This window comes from Macaca fascicularis, chromosome 18, assembly GCF_037993035.2.
Source record: "Macaca fascicularis isolate 582-1 chromosome 18, T2T-MFA8v1.1".
NCBI classification, from domain to species: Eukaryota; Metazoa; Chordata; class Mammalia; order Primates; family Cercopithecidae; genus Macaca; species Macaca fascicularis.
In genome coordinates, this window is record NC_088392.1 from 70,497,156 (window position 1) to 70,521,420 (window position 24,265).

General features: G+C 33.6%; 1 protein-coding gene across 1 annotated transcript in view; it reads right to left on the reverse strand.

Annotated features, from left to right (window-relative positions):
* LOC135968268 (putative uncharacterized protein CCDC28A-AS1) overlaps positions 1-24,265 on the reverse strand; it is a 481,602-nt gene that overhangs the window by 192,146 nt on the left and 265,191 nt on the right. Inside the window, exon 3 of the mRNA XM_065534058.2 lies at positions 17,670-17,763. Within this exon, the coding sequence (XP_065390130.1) occupies positions 17,670-17,763 (94 nt within the window). The remainder of the gene's footprint in view (positions 1-17,669; positions 17,764-24,265) is intronic.

Consider the following 24,265-nt stretch of genomic DNA (forward strand, 5'->3'; position numbering starts at 1 on the left):
AGGAAAAACAAGAGCCATAGGCACAGCTGTGGTTGTTTCTGGAGATGTTTCTAGGAGGCTTCGTATTTACACATTTCCTTAGAAGTAGAGAAAGGCCTGCAGGAACAGAGGCAGTTAGGTGGTAAGGCAAATAGTTATATTCCTGTGAGACTTCTGTTAGTGCCCAGTAAATCTACGTTTTACATAAGATAAGGTGTCTGAAGAGGAAAAAAAGAAAAAATGAAGAGTCTATGCAGACCTTTCTGGAGAGGTGGAGGAATGAGTCTTGACTTTGTTCTGCACCTGGAAATACAAGCTTGTACTGGACATTTTCAGTGTGGAATTGAACAGACTTTAGTTTTAAGAGCTAGACTTAGATCGTGTACCTAAAATTGCAACTAGCATGTCTTTTTTTGTGGGAGGCCAGCAAATAATTTACTTATGATTGATCTGTGAGACAGTCATTCCCAGATGTTTGATGCCTTTCACCTTTCCAAGGGGTTCCGGCTGATGCATAATGCTAGCAACAGCTATTCATTTGGAAGAGGATGTTGCAATGACTCAATCTCTGCACTTAAGCTTCCCTTTTATAGAAGAAGTTTGCAGGTCCTGAGATTTTATGTTTTCCTTTTAAGAGCCAGACACAGATATGACCCAGATGTCAAAATTATTGGACAGAAAATTTACAAGAACAATCATTAATATGTTATGGGCTCTAGTGGAAAAAGTACACTACATGTAAGAACAGAAGGGTAATGTGGTCTGAGAGATGGAATCTGTAAGAGAGAATAAAAAGAAAATGCTAAAAATCGAGAACATTACAACCTAAATGAAGCAAGTCTTTGATGGAGCATCAGTAGACTGGATATGACAGAGTAAAGTATAATGAGTTTGAAGACAGATCAATAAAAATTTCCCAAGCATAAATGCACAAAGAAAAAATAATGGAAAAATAACACAGATCAAAATATTCAAGAACCATGGGACAATTTCAGTAGTTATGATATACCTGTAAGAGGAATACCAGAAAGAGAAGAAAGTGGCAATGCAATAGAAAATAAAAAGTATTTGGAGTAATAACAACCAATAACTTTCCAAAATTAATTAAAGACAACGAACCACATATCCAGTAAGCTCCAAGAAGGCCAAGCTGGCATAAATAACAAAAAATTTACAACTACAAAAGCCATATTTACTACAGAAAACCAAAGGCAAAGAGGAAACCTTGAAAAAAGGCAGAGAGAAAATAAAAACACTTCACCTATAAAGAGACAAGGGTAAGAATTATGTAGACTTCTCATCATGCATTAAGAAAGCAATAAGAGTATAGAATGAAGCATTTAGTATCAAAGGAAAAAAATGGCAACCTAGAATTCCATGTCCAGTGAAATCAATATGCCAATTATTTTCAAGTTTGTCTATAAATTTAACACAACCCCAAACAAAATCCAGCAACCATCTTTGTACATCAACAAATTATTTCTAAATTTAACATGGAAAGACAAAAGACATAGAATAGCTATGAAAATGCTGGAAAAAAAAAAACAAATTTGTTGGTCACATACTACCTGATTTCAAGACTTAATATAAAGCTACAATAATCAAACCAGTGTGGCTTTAGTTAAAGAATAAACAGGAGCAAAAGAGAGACCCCAGAAATAGACCCATGCAAATACAGCCAGTCAATTGACCTTTGACAAAACAGCAAAGGCATTCAATGGACAAAGTATTTTGTTATAGCAAGTGATGCTAAACATTTGGGACATCCATGTGCAAAAAATTAATCTAGACAGAGATCTTACAAAAATTAACTCATGACAAATGACAAAATTTCTAGAGATAAACTAAGGTTTTCAGGTGCTCAGAGGTAGAGTGAGAGGGTTATGTGCATAATGCATAGTGGCTTTTGTACAAATGTATGAAACAATGTAAGTGAAGAGTTGAGGGAAAGGGTGCTAAGTAGTTTTGGAATTGAGCCAAGTTTGCAAGACTATAGTCAAAAGAAAATGAATACAAACATTGTTCCCTAGCCAATACAATGTTTCCAAGGAAATATGAATTAACAATTCTGATACAACTTTACATGTATAACGGAATTGAATAATTAGGTAAATGGATGGCAGATGGTTGGAGCCCGATTTCTTACTGTTTTAATAGGAATTTAGAGATAAACAAGGGGAGGAGGTTAGAATATAGGCTAGAGTGATTTGTGCCATAATAGAGATTAGTTGGAGACATTAGTATGAACTCAGGTCAGCTTAATATAGATATACAGATGGTTATATATGGAAATATTTATATATATTTCCATATACACAGGTTAGTATAAACACATATTTCCTCGCTTTGTCTGTCAAGGGGTCCTAGAAGCAATGACAACCCAGTAACAATGAGCACATCGAATGCCCAGATCTTGGTTTCCAATTCTCCAGTTAAAAGAACCAAGGCTTCTTGGAGGAACAGGGCAGGAAATATACAAGATAAACCTGGAATATCTTGTAGTGTCAAAAATGTAAGAAAATGTTCTAAAAAAAACTTACAATGATGAGGGTATATCAAAGAAGCACAGGAGTCAACTGAAAGACCTCCCAGTGGCCAAAGCTGGAAAAATTTCAGCAACAAAATAAAGTAGTATTGGATTACGACCCAATGTATAACATAAATATTCGTGAGTCCATATTGATATAAATAAATGGTTGAATAAAAAATGGAGGGAAAGAAACAAATCTTCAATGTAAAATAATTAGAAATAATTAAATACTTTTCCCTCAAGCACAGCTCCCTACTCATTAAATGGGGGCTGCACATAGTGGTTTCCTTTCAAAGAACATAAAATGGAAAGGGGAAAAAAGAGTAAAGAAGTAACTTTAGAGTTCAAAAACGTGACAAACATTACCTTAGTGATAAAGCTTAATGCCAATGGTAGTAAGTCACGTTGATGGTATGTACAGTTGATATAATGCGATGAAAATAATGCTTTACCTCTGTGGTCTTCACCTATAAACCAATGACTCTAATACAATGATAAGAAAAGCATTAGATGAAGTCCAAGTTAAGAACACTTTAAAATTATCTGACCAGTATGTCTCAAAACTCTCAAGCTCATCAAAAACAAGGCAAGTCTTAGAAACTGTCATATTCGATAAAAAGCCTAACTAAAATAAAAATGACTATATAACAATTAAATATAATGTGGTATCCTGGATGAGACCCTGGAAAAGAGAAAGGCCATTGCACAAAAATTAAGGAAATCTGCATAAAGTTTGGACTTTAGTTAATAATAATGTGTTAATACTGGTTCATTGTTTTTATTAAATACTGTTGTAGTACCATACTAGTGTAAGATTTTAATAAACAGATGTGGGATATATGAGAATTCTGTGTATTATCTTGCAATTTTTCTCTAAATCTAAAAATATTCTAAAGTAGACCTTCGTATTTGGAATAGCTAATATGTTTTCAGCAATCTCCCTGCTTGTCTAGGGAGTTAAATACTGAAAGCAATAAAGTAGAACTAATCCATAATAGCAAGTATGGAAACAATAAATAATGAGGAAGAAAACAGCCAGGAGCAGGAACAGAGATTGGATTGAAGTCAGGAGATGAATTGGAAGCACTCAGAGAATGCAGTGAAAGAACAGTGTGATTTAAATTAATCTAGCTTTCATATTGCCACAAAATATATAAATATACAGAAAGAAATACCTCAAACATGAGAGGACCAAAATGATGTTCTAAAATTGCCATAAACTTTTAAGAGTAGATCCTAGATTACCTGTGTTTAATTTACCCTCTGTTTTAATCATGCTTCTCCCAATTTACAAAAATGCCAAATTGCCTGGCATTCTGACAGATCTGGGGTTCCATCCTAAATTTACTATTAGTTGTATTACTGTGAAAATTATTTAATGACAAAGTCTCAGTTTCTTAATCTGTATCTGAATATAATTTCCTCTTTAAAGAATTAAGTGAATTAAGAAAAGTTAAGTGCACGACATGTAAGTACTGTGAAATATCAAACCTTTTGCTTCATATTTATGTAACTTAGATAGATAAATTCAAAGTAACTTCTTATATATCCCAGAAACAAGCATGAGGCTTATCCAAAGGAAACAGGAGCCAAACTGAAAGAGCTCCCAATGGCCAAAGAGACAACAATTTGAGGAACAAAGCTTTTTAAAATGCATATTGGATCTTAACTCAAATTATAATAATAAATGACGGAATAAATAAATGGGAAAGACAATGTTCCTTATAGAATAATTTCAAATGAAATTGTGTAGATGCAACCCCTTCAACAGGTGGAGTTTAACTGCCTTCTCCTTAAATGTAGATCGGACTTAGTGACTCACTTCTGAAGCATAAAGTATGAAAAGAGCAAATGAATTTGCTTCACAGTGGAGAAACCTGACAGACACCACCTTAACTAAGTGACTGAATTAAACATCTGTGATGTCATGTAGATATCATGGAGACCCTGATATGATGAGGTGAGAGCCGCTTCGTCTTTGTGTTGTCTCATGTAGAAACTTTTAAGTCCCATCTATCATGACAACTCATCAGCCAAAACCAAACTGAGGGATGTCCTACAGAATATCTGACCAGTAATCTTCAAAACCATCCATGTCTTGAAAAAGAATGAGATTGAAAACCTGTCACAGATTAAAATAAACTAAGGAGACTTGAAAACTAAGGGCAATATGATATTCTGAATTAGATTCTGAAACAAACAAACCAGAAGGACATTAGTGGAAGACTTGGTAAAATACAAATAAAGTCTGCAGTTTAGTTAAGGTTAGTGTACCAATGTTAGTATCTTAGTTTCAACAAATGTACCGTGGATATGTCAGACTCCATTATTAAGTAATAAGGTCTTCAGTTAGGGGTAGCTAGATGAAAGGATTGTGGAAACTCGACTTTTATCTTTGCAAATTTTCTGTAAATCTAAAATTATTCTAAAATAAATTTATTTTAAAAAATAAAAGCCAAATTCCAGTGAGATAAGACTAAAAACATAAGAAACATTAAAATTAAAGAATAAAATGTATGAGATGAAACATTAAGAATATAAAAGTGGAGAAATGTAGGAAGTACTAGGAATTAAGAAATAAAAATATGTATGTCTGTGTATATATATAGTGTATCTATATTTATACACACATATAAATAAGAAAAGTTTAGGAAAACTTTTAAATAATTATTTTATGTCAAAATATGAAAGAATTGAGTGAATAAAAGAAGTTAAAGAACCATGCAAAGGTAGAACCCATCAAATAGATACTAATATTATTTGAATAACAACTTCAGAAACTGTCCATGGTTTTTAATACCCCAAGATATAGCTACACACAGATCATTAATGCCATTACATGTTAAGTCTTTTTTTAATTAGAAATTATGAAAAAGATCAGTCTTCTGGTTTAAAATGGAGTGGTACTAGTTGGCTTTTAATGTTCTTAATTCTCATCTTAAAGATGGAAAATTAAATAAGGCAAACTGGAATGAAGAATCAACATTTTGACCCAAAAAAAAGGCAGTGATTTCCTGTACAGCAAATGAAACATTTAAAACTTCTCACTTTGGGCTATTCATGTTGTTAGGCTGAGAGAGACAGCTCATTAAATAGGTCTTTAATCCATCCCCACTATCCATCCTTAGATCATCAAAAAGGAAATGCTAGTCCTGCTCTTCAAACTGACTCCTTTCTATGCCATCCTGCTTCCTCTCATTCATCCTCCCAGCGATGAGAGCTTCCAAAAGCAATTGTATGGTATTAGAATTGACAGTGATGACTTAGGAGGAGATGCTGGTAGAGGTAGTAGTAGAGGAAGTGGCTGTGGTAGTAACACACTGAGCGATAACCCCCTTCAAGGAAAGCATCCTCAGATGACGTAGTGAGAGGAAAAGACTATAAGAGCTCTGGTAGCAATATATTCTGGGATCGTTCATTTCTTTTCATGTTTTTATTTCTTTAAAATTTCCAAAAGAGATGAGGTAGAAGTAGGAGAGAATTCCACAGATCTGGATGATCTTGAATCTTCTGGAAGACTCTAGAAGCTGCAAATATCAACTTCTGGTTCAACTCTCAATATAGAAAAAAATAATAGATCAGAAACCAATTGAATAGGAAATAGGCCTCAGGCAATTCATATACCTTATCTGTTTGAAAACACATGACAATGAGTAAACAGAAAAAATAGATAAAATCTATTCAAAATTTTTATTTTTATTTTCAAATACAAAAGAAATAAGCACATAGCCAGGAAAGATGGCTCACACCTGTAATCCCAGCACTTTGGGATACAGAAGAGGGAGGATCACTTGAGGCCAGGAGTCAAGACCAATCTGGGCAACATAGCAAGACGTTGTTTGTACAAGAGGTTAAAAAAGAAAATAGCATTATTTGAGGCCCTCAATAAGGAGTACACTTCTGAGGTTGATCTCCCATTTTCAAAACATGAAATTCTTAGAAAATGTGTACCTTAAAACTTAAAAACATAAAAAGTAAAAGATTAATTATGGGAAAAGCAGAATGAGATTAAAAATCCAAAAGGGTATAGTGGACATGGGCTATTTTGCTTGTTCAGTCTCACTTTCCTTTTTTTCTGATAATAAAAGCTTTCCTGTAATCTTGAAATACTTTCCTTCCTCATAGTGGGACTGTCAGTAACATGCTGACGTCCTTGCCTTGTGAACACAGGCTGGATCATTTGAGTATCTCTATACCTGGAGACACACTGAAAGGCTCAGGGATGGCCAATCCCCCATTGTAAAAGTCCTTTTTCAGGCGTGGTAGAGTCTTGAAGAGAAGGAGTTTCTTGCCATCTAACATGGGATGCCAGGAACTATGTGAGCCAGGCAGTGCTTATGCACTCACAACTTATCTCATAATCACAATGACAGCTCTAAGATGTGGGCCACATAAGCTCCAGTTCACAGAGAAGAACATGAGGACTCAGATCAATTAACAGCCTCTTCAAGCTCAATCCAAAATTAAGCAGAACCTTAGGAACTTTCAAAGCGTATCATTAGCTTTTGATTATTAAGAAAATGACATGAGTCTTCATTTTCACTCCTTGCCCACTGCTCAACTTTTAAAGAGCTTATGCTTTATGACACCTAAACACAGAAAAATAATAAAGGTTCAATGATTTCCCAGTCAATTTTGCTTAAATTTGCCTTACTATACCTTGAAAAAACAAATGAGAATGAAATAATCCCCTATTATCACATATAATTTTGGATAAGCTCAAGTTTGTGTATTCCTTAGATTTAAATAGTGCCTCTGTGTCAACCACATTGTCTCACACTTTCTGAAGGAAAGCAGATGTCTTCATTTCAAGCCTGTCAGAGATTGTAGCTTGCACAGTGCTGTTACTACTGCCATGGACTCTGTTGCAGCACGACAGGGATACAGCAGTTACCTAGGCAGCATTGCTCTTGGTTGAGAACATCAGCATTGTAAAATCCCTCCACTGCTTTTGCCTTGATGTACTCTACCAACTTATTCTGCTTTCACTCTTTGTGCTGGGATGATCTGGGAAAATATGGCCTTTGACCACAACCTGTGTAGCCCATGTCATTGTTATGTCAGTCCCTAGAGAAGCTGCAAATGTAGATTCTTTCCCCAGGCCAACGATAATATCCATGAAAACAAAGCTGTCTCCAGAAGCCCACCTGGTATTAAAATGTACGTGACAGACTCTTACTGCTTCGCCACCTGTCAATGAATGATTTGGCGGTGGATTTTCTCCAATGTTATAATTTAATATTCCCACCCACAACATCAAAGGTAAAGCAAAACAGATCTGTATTGAGCTAATGTGTGCCCAAAATATTCATTAAATGAGCTATTGTATTTAATCTGGTCAGATATCCCACACATTTCCTCTTTTTTTTTTTTCAAATGAAAACCTAGATTCTGAGAGGTTAATAAATTGACCAAGGTTACAGATTAGTAAGGAACAGAACTGAGCATCAAATCAAAGCCGGGCAATTCTACGGACCTACAACTACTTCTTATAGATATGTGATGTACATCCTAATGCATTTCAAAGGTACAAAACATGTTTTAAAATATGCAGGCTCTGTATGGCTTCCAGAATTTGTGAGCTCTCAAAGCATATTCATTCTTAGAGTGCATCTATTTCACTTCTAATTCCATGCAATCAAAGCTTCTACAATTGTTTAACTGGTGAATGTCCAAGTTTGAATACTCCTGGGGGTGCAATAAGAAACACAGTATGTTATAAAACAGCCCATTCAATGTTTGAAAATCCCTTCATGTAAGAAAGTTTGTACTTACATTAAGCAAAAATGTTCCTTCTTTGATATCTACCTTTTCTACTTTCACAACACAGTGAATAAAGTTAGTACTTAGTTCACGTAACACTCTTTTTTAAAATGGCAAAGCAGCTATATATAAAATACTTCTCCCAAAGCTGCCTTTGACTGGAATTGGAGCTGCATCATTGTTTTATTTTATTGATTTCATTAGATTTATTTTACCTTATTTATATTATTTTAGGGAGCACATGTGTAGGTTTATTACACTGATATACTGTATAGTGGGCTTCTAATGTTCCCCTCATCCAAATAGTGACTATTGTACCCAATAGGTAATCTTTCTACACTCACCCTCTTCCCAACATCTCCCTTTGGAGGCTCCAGTATCTATTATTTCCATTAAAGCTGCGCCTTTCCATTGTTTCTCCATAACATGGTTTCTAGTCACATTCCTCTTGCATCCATAATGGAGCACAATATGCCACTGTGGACAGACTAATATAATCAGGCAGCGGGGCAGGGAAGAGGGGGATTTCCCACCAATTGTTCTATATTTCTTTCTATACGGGCTAAAATTAAATTTGTTATTTTTCTGCATGTCAATCATGCTACATTGTTGATGCCTAATGAGTCTGTACACGATTAAAACCCCCAATTTTATATAAATAGCTAAAAAATCAGAGTACTGCATGACAGTTAATATTTATACTAAGACCTAATAGTTAACAATTATTCTGTTTATATTATATATTGTCAGTTTCAGAGCTAACTGAGCATTTTTTAAAGGTTATGGTTTTTTGAAATCATAACCCTTAAAAATAATTAAGAGGTATATTTTAATGAGTCTATAATTTCTCAGGCATTGCAAGTCTTATCTAATGAATGTCCATAACAACTCTGTGAATTAGATATTATTCTCTTTTTATGGATAAGGAAAGCTAGAGTTGGTCAGATTAAGGGACCTAAAGTTATAATGCAACTACATGTTGCAATGAGATTTAAACCTAAATGTGTCTGGTTCCAAAATCTTAGTTCTTTGCAATATTGTACAGTCCTATGGCTTTTTGTCACTCGACAAATCTGACATATTTGGCTGCTTTAACTTTACTCATTCGTGATAAAAATGTCAAACAGCAAGATGAGAATAAAAGGCAAGTAAAGATCCCCTCCAAGGGTGAAAAAATAGAGAAATCAAAACATTTTAGGATGGAGAATTGAATCAGCTATGGATCCACTGAAAACCATTATTATTTCATTTGGTTCTAGCTATCATGCTGGTAAGAATATAACAATGGTCTTCACCAAATGCTTTACTGAAATTTTGATTCACTCTGTACTTACACCGTAGGTTTATAAAACTATTAATCCTATCAAAAAAATAAATCAGACTATGTCAGCATAGTATGATTTATTTTAATAAATTAATGTTGTATTTCAATGATTATCATTTCTATTTTTAAATATTTGGAAACATATTTAATAACCTGCTATAAATTTTTATCAGATTCGATATTAAAGTCACTGATTTATATTTCCAAAATTCAGTGTCTTCCTTCTTTCTTCCTCCCTCCCTTTTCTCTTTTCTTCCGTTCTTCCAAACTTCCTTCCTTCTTTCCTTCTGTCTGTACATAAAAGGGACACGAAATGCTGACTGTCTGCTAGGCAATATGTTCAGTGCTGAGAAAACATACACAAAAACAAACCAGAGATTTACAGATTAGTGCAAAATGGACATGTAAACAAGTTTAAGTATAGAAATTCATACACTGTAATAACAACATGTATAAAGTGTTATGGGAAGGTAAGAGGAGAAATGCATAATCTGGTAAAGGGGTCTTGAAGTTTACATTTGAACAAAGTCTGAAAATGAGAAGATTCTCCCCCGGTGGATGTACCAGGGAAGGACCACTCAGAACAACAACACAAGCGAAATAACAGAAGCAAAATTAGTGAGCCATCAGCCAAAGATGAGACTTTGTGGGATCCTGTAATCCATGTTAAATATCTGGAAACCATGAAAGGTTTTAATGAGATCACATTTGTCTTCTAGAAAGATAACTGGCAGCTACATGGAAAATAGAATGAAAGGAGGATAAACTAGATTTAAGAGGACCAATTGGGAGGGTATTTTCTTGATCAAGTAAGACATAATGAAAATCTGTCTACAAAAATGGCAGAAGGGAGGAACTAGGAATCTCGGTGTGCCATGGGTATCATGGTTGAGGGCACGAGCCCTGAACATACACTCACTTACTAGGCTCATAATTTTGGGTACACTACTTAACGTTTTCCTCTCTTATTGTGCTCATCTGAAAATGAAGACGATCATGATCAAACATTTAGGAAAATCTTGAAGAGATCTTAGCAATTGATATTATTATATTATTATTAAGAAGGATCAGTTTTGAGGCTCAGATGAGAGACAATGAATTCACATACTGAACTTGAAATGTTTACATAATACTCACTGGAGCTCCCTAAAAGGGTAGATTGATTTGGGTCTCAAGAAAGGGTATAGTTATATACCTTTGGCTTTCAAAACCATCAGTGTAGAAGAGATAACTTAGTAAAGATTAAGAGAAGAACAAGGTCAAGTCGGCACTTGCAGGAACACGATTTCTCAAAGGCAAATGCAAGAAGAGGAACCTGCCCAGGAGACTGAAACAGAGGGATGAGAATAGAAATTGGTAAGAAAACTCCATAAGTCCAAGAAAGTAGAAAGATTGAAGAACAAAGGATAGCTCAATAAGACCAAAGGTGAGAAAGAGGATGGATACAATAAGCACTGGTAGAAATCATATTGGTAGAGTAATGCAGGGAGCATACAGAATGTGTTGGATTAAGAAGTCAGTGGGTTGGAGGAAGTGGAAGAAGGAGACATCAGTGATGCTCTCAGGAAGTACTTTCATGAGAAGAGTGGCTAGAGGGAGAGTACTTTTAAAGTAGAAAATGAGAAGAAAATAGTACAGAAAAGGTGAATGTTTGGGGAAAAAGAAGATAATTTGAAGTCGTGTCGATTAGAGGAAGGAGGATTCCAGAAACAAAGAGAATAGCTTAGTAAGAAGAAAGATAAATGTTTCCACTAAGAAGGAAGAAAATAATGTAAAAATGAATAATATTCCAGTTGGGTGATGTGTAAGGGAACCTTTATTTTATCCATGAAATAGAATGCACAGTTAACTTTTGAGAGTAAGAAAGTAGAAATAGTTTCGAAAACATGTGAAGCGTTTGGAACCATGTTAAGCGTTAGGAGCTGCCCTTGTGAGGAAAAAAAATCAAGTAAAATAGGAATATATAAAAGATTGCTATGCTGCACCAAATTCAGGTTGGAAACCATAAATTTGTACACATATGAATCAGACATAAATCTATACTGTTACATGGATTTTTCTTAGTAATTGTTGGCTACAAGAGTATAGCAATATATACCACGCATTTTAACTTTGTTGTTTTCTTGAGATGCCTAGAAATTCGCTTTACACTAATGTGTTCATTTTATTTAAGGTCTTAAAAGATGACCCTTCAAGCCTTCACGCTTGGATATCTAGTTTTAAAAAAAAAAAAGAAATCCAGCGGAATTTGTTTTCCTAGATTCTGACTCTTAGATATTCCTGTAAATGCCCCATGAGAGAATGACACCCAAGCATGGAAAGGAAAGTGAATCTTAATTTCTTAAGTGTTACTCTTGCATAGAAATGATCATTGAAATGTATTCTCTTGTAGATTTGCTATGACATCTGGGATGGCTTCTGGCATTTGGAGTTACACTCCTGTTCCCATGTCATGGTGGTTTCAGTCAGCTACAGATAAGGCCATCTGTAAATAAATAATTGCCATCTTGCATTACTTCCGCTCAATATTTGCTGCCATGTCATTAGCTGATTTAAAGATTCTAATTTTTAAAATAAACATAGACATTTTGGTAGACAATTCTTTCATATTTCTAAATATTTTTGCCACCATCTAAAAAGCAAGTCTTCTATTGCTAATAGTGTGTCCATTATAACTAGTTTTGATGGGCCTATTATTTGCCCTGTTCTTGCATTCAGCTAAGTCTAAATGCAATTGGGAGCCATTTATATTTGGCCTTCTGAATATATTTTACTTTTTGAAAAAATCAGAGATGAGAAATTGGCATTCTGTCTTCAAAGGAAGGAAGATTTTGTCAAGTCAATTTTATAATATCTGGGTGTTTTGTTTTTATTTTCTAGGGGAGTAAGATTCAGTCTGTAATCTTTCTGTGCTCTTAAAATAAAGATAATAGGATTATTTATACCTGGAAAGCATGGGCTCATAGGTTAACTCTATAATGGCGGTTTCACACATGGAGGCATGGAATACATTTTGAATGAGTGGTTAAAAGCTTCATTACAAAACAATATGCAAATATCAAAGGATTAAATATTTAATGACCCTTTTTATAAGGAAAATTATAGTGATAAAAATTTATCCATAATTTAATATGCAAGCCTATATTTACAACTCATCCATATTGCTCAACTGTTAATTCAAAGTTCCATCTTTTTTTTATGATTACTTGGAATTTTCCAAAGTAAGAGAAAACATAAGCATAAATGGTTTATTCAGTCAATACATAAGTCATACCTTTTATGTTTATTTTTATTTTTTTTATTTTTTTTGAGACAGGGTCTTGCTCTGTCGCCCAGGCTGGAGTGCAGTGGCGCCATCTCAGCTCACTGCAAGCTCCACCACCTGGGTTCACGCATAAGGTATAAGGCATACGTTTAAATTAAGGTTTCATAACTCCTCTCCTCTAACTGGTTAATAATTAATATTAGTTAATCTTGGCTGTCTTTTTCCTTTGATATGGAGAATAGGAAAAATTCCTATAAAAAATGATGCCTACTCAATGTTGGGCCTGGAGTTTCTTAAGACTAAGGCATTTTCCAGTGAAGGTTTGAGTCAGCATAGGTCAGATTCAGACCCACTGCCACCCATAGACAGTGCTTAATAAATACTTAATGATGGATACAGATTGAATTTCTAGTGTCAGTTCTGACACACCTACCATATTATCCTGACAGATAAGAAAGAAAATTTGTAAAAAGGTCTACTCAATAGAAAGATACACGTTTATATCCAATTGCAAACACAGCCTTAAACTACAGAGAGCAAAAGTTAAAAGGAGACAAAGGTAAGTCCACCGGCTTAGAAGAAAACTTTGGCACATCTCTCTCAGTAACTGACATTATGAGCAGCCAAAATATCAAGAAAGAAATAGAATATTTAAACGTAAAATAATATATGTATAAAACAGTCTCCAACAACTGCACAATATATATTCCTGTTAAGCATATGAGGAACATTTACCAAAATGTTCCATATACTAAACCCCAAAGAAAAAAAAATCAATTAACTTCAAAGGAGTGAAATAAAACAGGCATGTCTGAATGTAAAAACCCACAAATGTATGGAAAATATGTAATATATTCAAAATCCATGGATCACAGAAAAAATCAAAATGGAAATTAAAAGCTGTTTGAACTGAGGGATAGTTAATATATAACTAGTCAAAATGTATAAGATGCAGCTGGTCTTCAGAGAAAATTTTATGGCATTAAAGAGGAAAATAAAAAATTAATTACCTGAGGATTTATTTCAAGGCGTTAGAAAAAGAATGAAAAATTATATCCAAAGAAAACTGAGGAAAAAATAATAAAAGAAAAAATAAATAAAATGGAAATCAACGAACTGAAAATCAACAGTCAATAATTGGCTAATTGTTAAACCCACTAAAAAGATGGATCAAAAAAAAGAAAAGGTACAAATAATTAACATAAAAAAGGTAAAAATAGAATATCATTACACATTAAACAGATTTTTTAAATTATATATGTATATACGTATATATGAATTCATGAAAAACATTATGTAAATGAATTTGGAAATTCAGATGAAATGCAAAAAATCTGGGTAAAATGCTTATAACTGATTCTAGCAAAAAATTGAAGTATCTTATATCTTATATCCTTATATTCCATAAAGATATTAAATTTGTAGTCAGCCTTTACACAAAGAAAACTTCAGACACAGGTGGCTTTACTGGTGAATTTTCACAAACATTTCAGGAAGAAAAAAAATACAATCTAACACAAGATCTTTCAGATAGTGATGAAAGAGAAAACACCTTCCAGCTCAGGTTATGGTGCCAGCATCACCTTGATACCAAAATCTGACAAGGATATTACAAACGTACATGCCAGACACTCTCGTTAATGTGGAATAAAACACCTCTAAAATATTAGCAAACGGAATACAGTAAAAATAAAAACAACAATACATCGTGACCAAGTTTGTTTTTGTTTTTTGTTTGTTTTCTTGGCCAGGGCTGAAAAGTTACTCTGACATTCATAAAATCACTGTGACTCACACCATTAATACAATAAAGGAGAAAAAAATCTTATTATCTTAATATACACAGAGAAAACATGATAAAATTTAATGCCTATTGGTGTTGATCTTCTTAAATCATTTATAAACTAAGAATAAAAGGGCACATCCCTAATCTGATCATAATTCCAAAAATGTGCTGAAAAACGTATCTGCTGTTGAAAGATTGAAATTATTCCCCTGTGATCAGAAAGAACACAAGGGTATCTGCTACCATGCCTCTATTCAAAGTATCTGAATTAATGTAGAATTTAGGATGAATGCTTGATATTAGTTCTGTGTATAAAAAGAAATTGAATTTTAACTAGCAACAAATGAATAGAAAATAGTATTAAAATTACATTATTGCATCTAAAAAGTCAAATTCCTAAGAATAAATATAACAAAAAATGTGCTTTACCTTTACAGAGGAAACTACATAAAGTTATGGATATAAATCAAAGAAGACCTAAATTAATGGAGAAATATACTTTGTTCATAGATTGTAAATTATATTAATTCTCCCAAAATTGTCAGTAGTTTTAATGCAGTCAAAATCAATATTCCTGAAGGCACTATTTTTAGTGGAAATTTGCAATCTGATTGGAAAGTTTACACTTTAATAAAAAAGATCAAGAATAACCAATACAATTTTGAAAAATAAGAACAACTTGACAAAATGCAAGTCAAATAGACATTACAATCATTCATGACTAAATGCTATGAAACCAATTTGACTCTATTTAGACAAGGTGTGAGACGTATTAGAATAGTTTTACAAAATAACAGAAGATTCTCAATTTTTTTTTAATGTGATCTTTGTGGAAAAATGAAGTTATTTGAATTTATGCTATCCAGTTATTTTTATAAAATATTCCTTGCTATTAATATGTGCAAAGTATACCAAAAAACAAATTCAAATTTTACTCTAATTTTCAAAATGACTTAACTACCACATAAAACTTTTAGACACAAAATTTTTCTAATTTAAAAGAAGCTCCACATCAATGAAACAGAAGTGACATTCCAATCAAATTTAAATGAATTAAAAATATGAAACAAAATAATTTTTATAAGCATAAAGTGGAAGATTCATGTGCAAATAATCTTGACTATAAAGATTAGTTTCTGGTCATTAAAGACAAATATGTAGTCTTAATTTCAAAAAAAAATTAAATGTAGCTACAAACTGATATTTTTGTTTAATTTTACAGCATTGAAGTATTTTAAAGAATGAGAACATAAGGAATATTATATTGATTTATCTATTAATTTAGGAAGTAGTAAAACATCACAATGTAAGTAATAAAAATATACAAAAAATTAAAATAATTTGTATTTTATTTGTCTACAGTTTATTTGGTTATGGTGATATGTCATATTTGATCTCATCACTTTTTTGAACCTGCATTATAAAATCATTTTGAATAAATAAATCATTTTAACTTATTTCCAGAGTATTGCATTAGATGTCTTATTGACAATTCCAGTTGCTACTGCTTAGCAGATCAAAATATTTCCAAATTGAAATTAATGAAAATTACCCAAGAACCACAATAACTTAGGAAATTTTGCATAACTTGCCATTTCCACTGATAATCCACAAGTTATGTGAAAATTTTTATCGTAACTCTGTAAGACATAATTTTGCTGATATTTACTCAAGGAAAAACACTTCAAGAAATGCATTTATAATAATTTATGAATTATGTATGTCTTCTTCCTCAATCACCATCCTATAGAAAGATAATAAATATATTCAGTGGTTTTTTTAGTTTCCTGGCTTTTGATCATATTAAGTAAGACCATGTATTTTCACAAATATTTTATCAATACATTATGAAGGTATATTTGGCAACATATGAGAGCAAAGCATATTGTATTTAACAAATAACATGTTTGACAACTTTTAAAATTTTAATCATAGAAAATAGGGGTCTCTATTTGTATTATTGCCCCACAGATAAAGTGATAGGGATGTTCAAGCTAATCTTCCCCCAAAAGGAGCGTATTATCCTTCCCCTGTCCTTGAAAATCACCACTTAACAGAGCCTACTTGTTCAGAATTATTTAGAAACCACTGGTATTATTAAAGGAAAAATGACTCAGTAATACTTGTTACAAAAGAGGAAGAAAGACTTTATTCAGGACCATCATGTTTGGTACAGGGGCCACTCCAATGGGATTTTGCAGTGAGGGAGAGAGATTGGGCTCAAATCCTAATACAGTGTGGCAAGTGGGAGCTTATAGGCAAAGAATGGGTGGGGGGCGGGTCAGTGGGTGGAAAATTACTCAGAGGAAGTATCAGGGGTAAGGGGAACTCTGGCTAAACTGACTTAATGGGGTTCTTGCTGAAGACAGGCCAAGGTGACCACACATCCCCTGGGGGATAGTGGAAGATGAGGAACCTGATAAGATATCGAGGTGATCCAGTATCAAGGGTGGGAGGTTCTGGTTAAAATGATTTAGCAGAGTTCTTGCTGAAATTGGATTTTACAAGGAAGTGCACACATTGATATAAGAGAAGCTGCAGGAGTCAGGCTAAAGTTTGTTAAAGCAATATTTGTCAGTATTCTGAAATAGAAAAAATATGTATAGAAAAAGTCTAGATTATAAAGCTAAAATGAGATGATTCTGCAAGTATTTTGAAATACAAAACAGTTATCTAAACACAATCTAAGATAATCTCAGCATTTCTTTTTCCTGGGCCAGAATGTACAAATTAAGAATTTCTTAATTTACCACTCTGTTCATTATATGTTGTACCTTGCAACAATCACTCTGGTCATTCAAGTGGTGATCTTACTCAACATACCGACATACCTTACTTAACCTTACGCATTATGGACACAGAAATCTGTTGTATTGATAAGTCTAATTATCAAGGAAACTTTGAAAAAAAAAGAAAAGCACAAACTTTAACTCTGTGGTTGATATAGGGAGCTGGCAGTTTTCTTTTCCCTGGTCCTTCACCAACATATTAAACTTTCCAGCTGTTAATGCCATTTTCTTACCTGGCAAATGGAGGATTGCTCTGAAAGTTTCTTGTTGCTCCAATAACCCAGGCAGGTGAGCTGTTATTTGTCTTACTTTCCGGTCTCCGGCAATCTGCAAGCCAAGCACATTAAAGTTGCTTGAAATTGCTTATTTAAATGTCAGGATCCCTGCAGAACATTGTATTTTCTCAAAGCATGAGGAACCCTGATGTTTCTTTGGCCCTCACTACCTCTGCACTGCCTATTTTCTTTCTGAAAGTCACCTTTTATCTCTAATAATAATAACCAAACCAGTTCTCTGATTCTAATCTTTATGTCAGTGGTGCAGTTTTATTACAATTATGAATAATAATAACATTTAAAACTTAAACTACAAATATATCCAGTGGGGCTAGATCATAATGTTTATAATGTGTATAATGTGATGTCACTTTCTTCAGATCACTGAGAGATGAAGAAACATTCCAACATCCACCATGCCCAAAGCATCATGCTAGACATTGTGACAGATATGAATAAATACGAAACAGTTACTCTTAAAGTCCTTCTTCTTTCCTTTTCTTCTCTTTCTCTTTTCTTCCTTTACTCCTTTCTAAAATAGTATACTCCTAGTAGTCGAAACCTCTGTTTCTTATCATTAAGCACCTTCATTTTGAAGAGAATCTAGTGAGGGAGATAAACAGGTTTTTCCTTGACAGTGCCTCCTTCAGTAAATTCTTCTCTACAGGCACATTTATTTGCCAATTATTTAAAACATTCATTAGAAATAGTTGCATCAATAATGCACAGTCCTCCTTCAAAATGCTTATGACAGAATGGCCAATAAAATTAAAACAAAATAATATGAAAGGAGTTTTCTTTAGGATCAATTCTGTTTTTCTCCTTTATTATTTGAGTTTTGACTTTAGAACAAAAGCTACTCAGCATTCATACTACCTACAAAAATCAAATGGAATTTTATTGAATTTGATAGTAATTTTTCTCCAAGCAAAGCTCCATTAAAAATCTCCATGTGCATCACTAAATTATTTTATTACCAACAATAAATGTCTTTTGATTCTAGTTGCAATGGATGTAGATAGATACAAGGTAATTGAATTTTACAATTATGTCCTTTAGGGCACAGGCCTAGTAAATCTCAATGTATGAGTCAGACTGAAAATCATTTTCTTTTACTTTGGAATGTGAATGTTTTTATTAAAGTGTTCATTAAATGTTTTCACAGTATAATTGTAACTTGCTCCTTTGAGTTAAATGTTAATGTTGAAAAACTGTGAATGAAACTGATCATTCGGATAAGAAAAGTATATAAAAAAATTTTTAAAGGTTTGTAACATTCAGCAGGAATTTCCTCCCAAAGAAATTTGCTATTTGTTTTGAGAATATAATTCAAATTATATGTTGGCTCAGGCTCATAAATAACAGAAGATATCTACACTGAGAAAATTTGCAGGAAATTAGTTCTATCTTTTTCATGATTTTTCTCTAGCTAGGACAATTCAGATGCCTTCCTGCCTGAAGGAATCTGACTGTCTATATAACAGCTGGAAGCACCAATCCAATCGTGTAACTCACATAAGTTGCCATCACTGACTTTTGTGTCAGTCTTCCTAATTCTTCTAGGACTACACAGTACTCCAGGTAGTTAAACGGTGACCCACTGTTCTTCTTGTCCACAAAGTATTTCCATTACTGGATATTGAGTAAATAAATTAGAAATGAGACCAATGTGTTTTGTTTATTACAAACTAGCTTATAAGAAAACACAAGGACCCTCAAAGCATGTAGCCCAGCAGTTCTCAGAATGTGGTCTACAGACCTCTAAAGGAAACCCAAGTTATTTTTAGGAAATTCATGAGATTAAATACTATTTTTGCAATAATATTGGGACATTTTTTGCCTTGTTCACTGGGTTAACATTTGTATTAATTATGCAAAATGAACTGTGGTTAAATCTACTGGCACTTAGCGTAACTTCAGAATGCCAAACTGTACTAATAGCTTTTTTTTTTTTTTTTTTTTTTTTGCCGTCTGCCACTCACAAAGAAGAAATTCCAGTTCCACGCAACAATGTTCTAGATGAAGCAGTAAAAATCATTAATTGTATTAAGTGTCTACACTGAAACACAGTTATTTCTAATATTCTGTTTGAAGAAATGGGAGATATATACAAAGCACTTCTGGAGCATATCCACGGACAATGGCTGTCTGGAAGTAAATGACTCATGCCATTGTTTAAAATGGAAACTGAATTAGCTTTCTTTTTTCTCATGAAACAGCAGTTTTATCGTTGAAAATGAATTTGAGAGGACAAAGTATAGTCATACAGACTTGGGAAGTTAGCAATCATTTTCTCAAAAATAGGGTGAACTTGTCACTGTCAGGAAAACAATTGATGTTATTATTTTATATTACAAAATTTGAGCTTTCAAGCAAAAACCAGAATGTAGGAAAACATATTTGCGACTGTTAGCTTATAATTTTATTTGCAAGTGTAAATTTTCCATATTCAATAGTGAAATGTGTCAACATTGGGAACAACTGTATAACTCAGTGATCCAATATTTTCCAAATGACCAGCACATTATGACACAGAATCGTGCATGGGTAAAAAAGTCATTCAACACACAAGAAGGTCAGGAGACTTTACTGTAACAAAGATTACAATGTTCATTGATAAAGTTGCAGACCCCATAGTTCACCTTACTTATTGGAAAAAAAAACCCACTTAGTTTTTGTGTAAAAATCAAAGAATATTCATATCTTTTCAGAAAAGCAATTAAAGTATTCCTCCAGCTATAAATCTCTGTGAGCCTGAATTTTCTTTATGTACTTAAATAAAAACAACATATTGCTAATAATTGAATGCAGAAACAGATATAAAACCCAGCTACATCACAATAAACCAGATATTGAAGAGATTTGTAGAAATGTAAAACAATGACCCTCATCTAAGTTTTGTTGTAATTTGCTTCTGTAGCAAAATACAGTCTTCATAGATATACATAACACGGTAAATATTTTGTTCATTTTAGCATGTATTGAGTTTCATATTGTTATTTTAAAATAACATAAATATATTTTTAATTCTCACTTCAGTTTTTATTACAGCAAGTATAGATGTCTATAAGCCACATAAATAAGTGTTTGGGGGTTTTCCATATATTTTAAGATTATTAGAAATGCTAATTTAGCACATTCCTTTACTTTATTTATTTTTTTGACTGAAGAAACTAAAAGACAGAGATGTTGATCAAGATTTTCCAAATCACAGAGTTGAAATAAATGCCAGGTCAAAACTCAGGGTTTCCTGACTTCTAGTAGGAAGGCTCCTTCATCTTCTAAGGCTCCTACAACAAAGTACCACACACTGGGGTGATTTAAACAACAGAAATCTATTGTCTCACAATTCCGGAGACTGAAAGTTCGAGATCGAGGTGTCAAAGGGTTGTTTTATGCCTCTCTTCTACATTCTGATGGTTTTCTGGCAATTTTTGGTGTTGCTTTTGGTGTTGCTAGTAGATATATCACCCACATTTCTGCCTTTGTGTTCACCTGGCCTTCTCCCTGTGTGCATGTCTGTATCCAAATTTCCCCCATTTATAAGGGCACCACTCATACCAGATTAGGGATGCACCTTACTCCAGTATGACTTCATCTGAATTGCATCTGCAATGATGCTATTTTCAAATAAGGTCACATTCTGAGTGCTGGGGATTAGGACTTCAACATGTGAATTTGGGGGATGCAATTCAAACTATAACAGCAATCCAGTATGTTCTTCCTTCAATCCATATATATCAAAGAGTATTGTCTTTCATAGTTTCCCTCCTTTTGTCCATACTGCCCTCCACTCTCACATTCTCCCTACGTACACAGAATAATACATAGAAAATGCATACAGGGAAAACTGATTCCTCAGGAAAGCAGGAAAGTAATTACTATATTAAAAAATATAAGTTAAAAGTCAAGCTGGCTACAAAGAGGACATCTAAGTTGGATTGGCCTCAGATGATTTCAATAGAGGGAGACTGGGGTATCATTTCAGGAAATTAAAGAGATCTCAGAAAGTTAACATACTTTAAAATGAAGATCACAAAATGTTATCTCATGCATTTATATAAAATATCTTAAAACTTCATGTGTAAGGAAAATGAGGTCCATCAAAAATTCTTAAAACTATGGTTTGGGAAATAGTTCTTTAAACTGAATATTCACAGTAAAGTTTGTATTCCAATCACATGCCTCCTTGTCTATGACTTTGCATATGGATGAATTGTATTTTCCACCCAAGTGTTAGATACACTGGTGAGAAATGTAATATGTGCTCTTACTCCTACTTTTGATAGCTCTTGGTCCCATCTATATGACAGTCTGTAAGCCTGACTGTTCTTTTATAATCTTCTTCTATTTTCCCCCAAATTCACAACACTACCTCCACTTGAAGTGAGTGAATCAGAACAGTCCCAAAAATATTGTGCAAATTATTAAGATACACAAAAGTAAAGTAAGTTGGCCAAAAAGACTCTATGGAGTTGAAATTGCTTAATAAAGCACTATATTAATCTGAGCTCTCCCAACCAATAGTATACACACACACACACACACACACACAGAGAGAGAGAGAGAGAGAGAGAGAGAGAGACATAGAGAGAGGGAGATTCAAAAGTTAATCTCATCCATGAACACTCTCACAGATGACACACCCAGAAATATGTTCCACCAAATATCTGGGCAGCCGGTGCCTTGGTCCCGTCAAGTTCACCCATAAAATTAGCCATTCCAGGAACTTCACATTCAACAATATTCTGTAACAAAAATGATTAAATAAAAGGTTGTATCAAATTACCAGTGCAGCAATTAAAAAGAGACTAGTTAGAATATTTTATTAAAATTTCTATATGCCTCTTTATATGGCCTTTAAACGCCCTATGTATGGCCCTCTGCAACACACATCCACACAACACATGCACAAAGCCATTGGAAAGATCTTCCCTCAGCAATTTTGACATATTAGGAACAGTTTGAAATAATATTCGGCTCCTTCTCTCTCCTGTAAAAGCCTAGGCCCATTGGACAGATTATGTTAACTGGCCCATGATGGAAGGAAAAAGGGAAAATTATATGAGGGCAAGAACAGAGTAAGAGGAAAGATTCCCCTAGATTAGAAGCAGCACCAAGGAAGAGGGAAAAGTCTTAAGCAGAAACGTGGCTGTGTACATACTAGCATCGTCGCCACAAACTACTAGAAAACAAGACAGAATATATAATATGAGTAAGAATAGATAATACAAACATAGTAAGTATAAATATTTGGAGCAACTACTTTTTGACAATGTACCACAGGCAATGCAAGATTGTGTTCTCTAAGCAAAGACAAAGAAACTAGTTGAGCCAATGATAGCCCAGCTTCCTGCCTTGAGATATTTTCCAGCAGGAATGCAGGGACAGGGAGCCCAAGCAGAGTGAGCTGCGGCCCTTGAGCTGAGGAGAGAAAGGTCAGCTTCTCTTTGGGGTGGCTGAAGCAGCTGGGTTTATGTGACAATGTACGAGTTGAGGAAACAGCAGGGGAAATATTAATAGCTCTAGAAATTGTCACAGGGATATCTAAATATCTGCTTTCCTTGCACTGGGTGAGGCCACTCCTGAAACGTCCCCACAAAGCTTAAAAGCAAACCTTTAGAAATCTTTAAGAAACGTGACAAAATAAAATAGATTTGGGTCTAGTGATAAGAAAATACTAATTCCTAGGATAAGCTGTTCTTTGATTATTTAGATACCTATTATTATCTTTGCATTGTTGATTTCTGACTTAATTACACTGTGTTGAAATAACACAGTGTACATGTACATATATTTGATTTATTGAAATATGTTGAAATGTATCCTGTGGCTTACCATGTTATCCATTTGGGCAACCGATTAACGTGTGTTTCAGAAGAATGTAGATTCTTTCATTAGACTTTGTTGAATTCATTTTGCTGGTATATCAAGCTTAATTGTGTTGCTCAAGTTACAGATACCTTTAGTAATTTTTTTTGTCTGATGATTGATTACCAATTACTGAAAAAAAGATATCCTAAAATCTCCCCCTATGATTTTTGGAAGAGTTGATTTGTTCTCAAATTTTATCAACTTTAGTTTTACATAGTTTGTATCTACTTTATTTGGGATGTACATGTTTTTAATTAGCATAAACCTCTAATGAATTTTTCTATTTTTGATTTATGGTATATCCATGTATTCTTTAAATAATGCTTTTTGCCTTAAAATACATATTTTGGATGATTTTCTAGTAGCATCACGTCTTGCATCATTTTTTCATCCTCCTACTTTCAGTATCTCTGTTTTCTTATGTTCTGTGTGATTGTTGAACATAGCATATAGCTGGCTTTATCATATTTATACTAAAGTTAATTTATTCATAATTATTCTAATGGCAAATAATTTGAATTTATTTTTGTCATTTTGCAATTTTTATTTATACTACTTTTTCTCCACTTCTCTTTTCTACTCTCTTCTTTTTTGGAGTTGATCATGATTGTGGTTATGGTTTCATAAGTGTATCTGTCCGTCAGACTTACCAAATTATTAGCTCTAAATAGGTGCAGGTT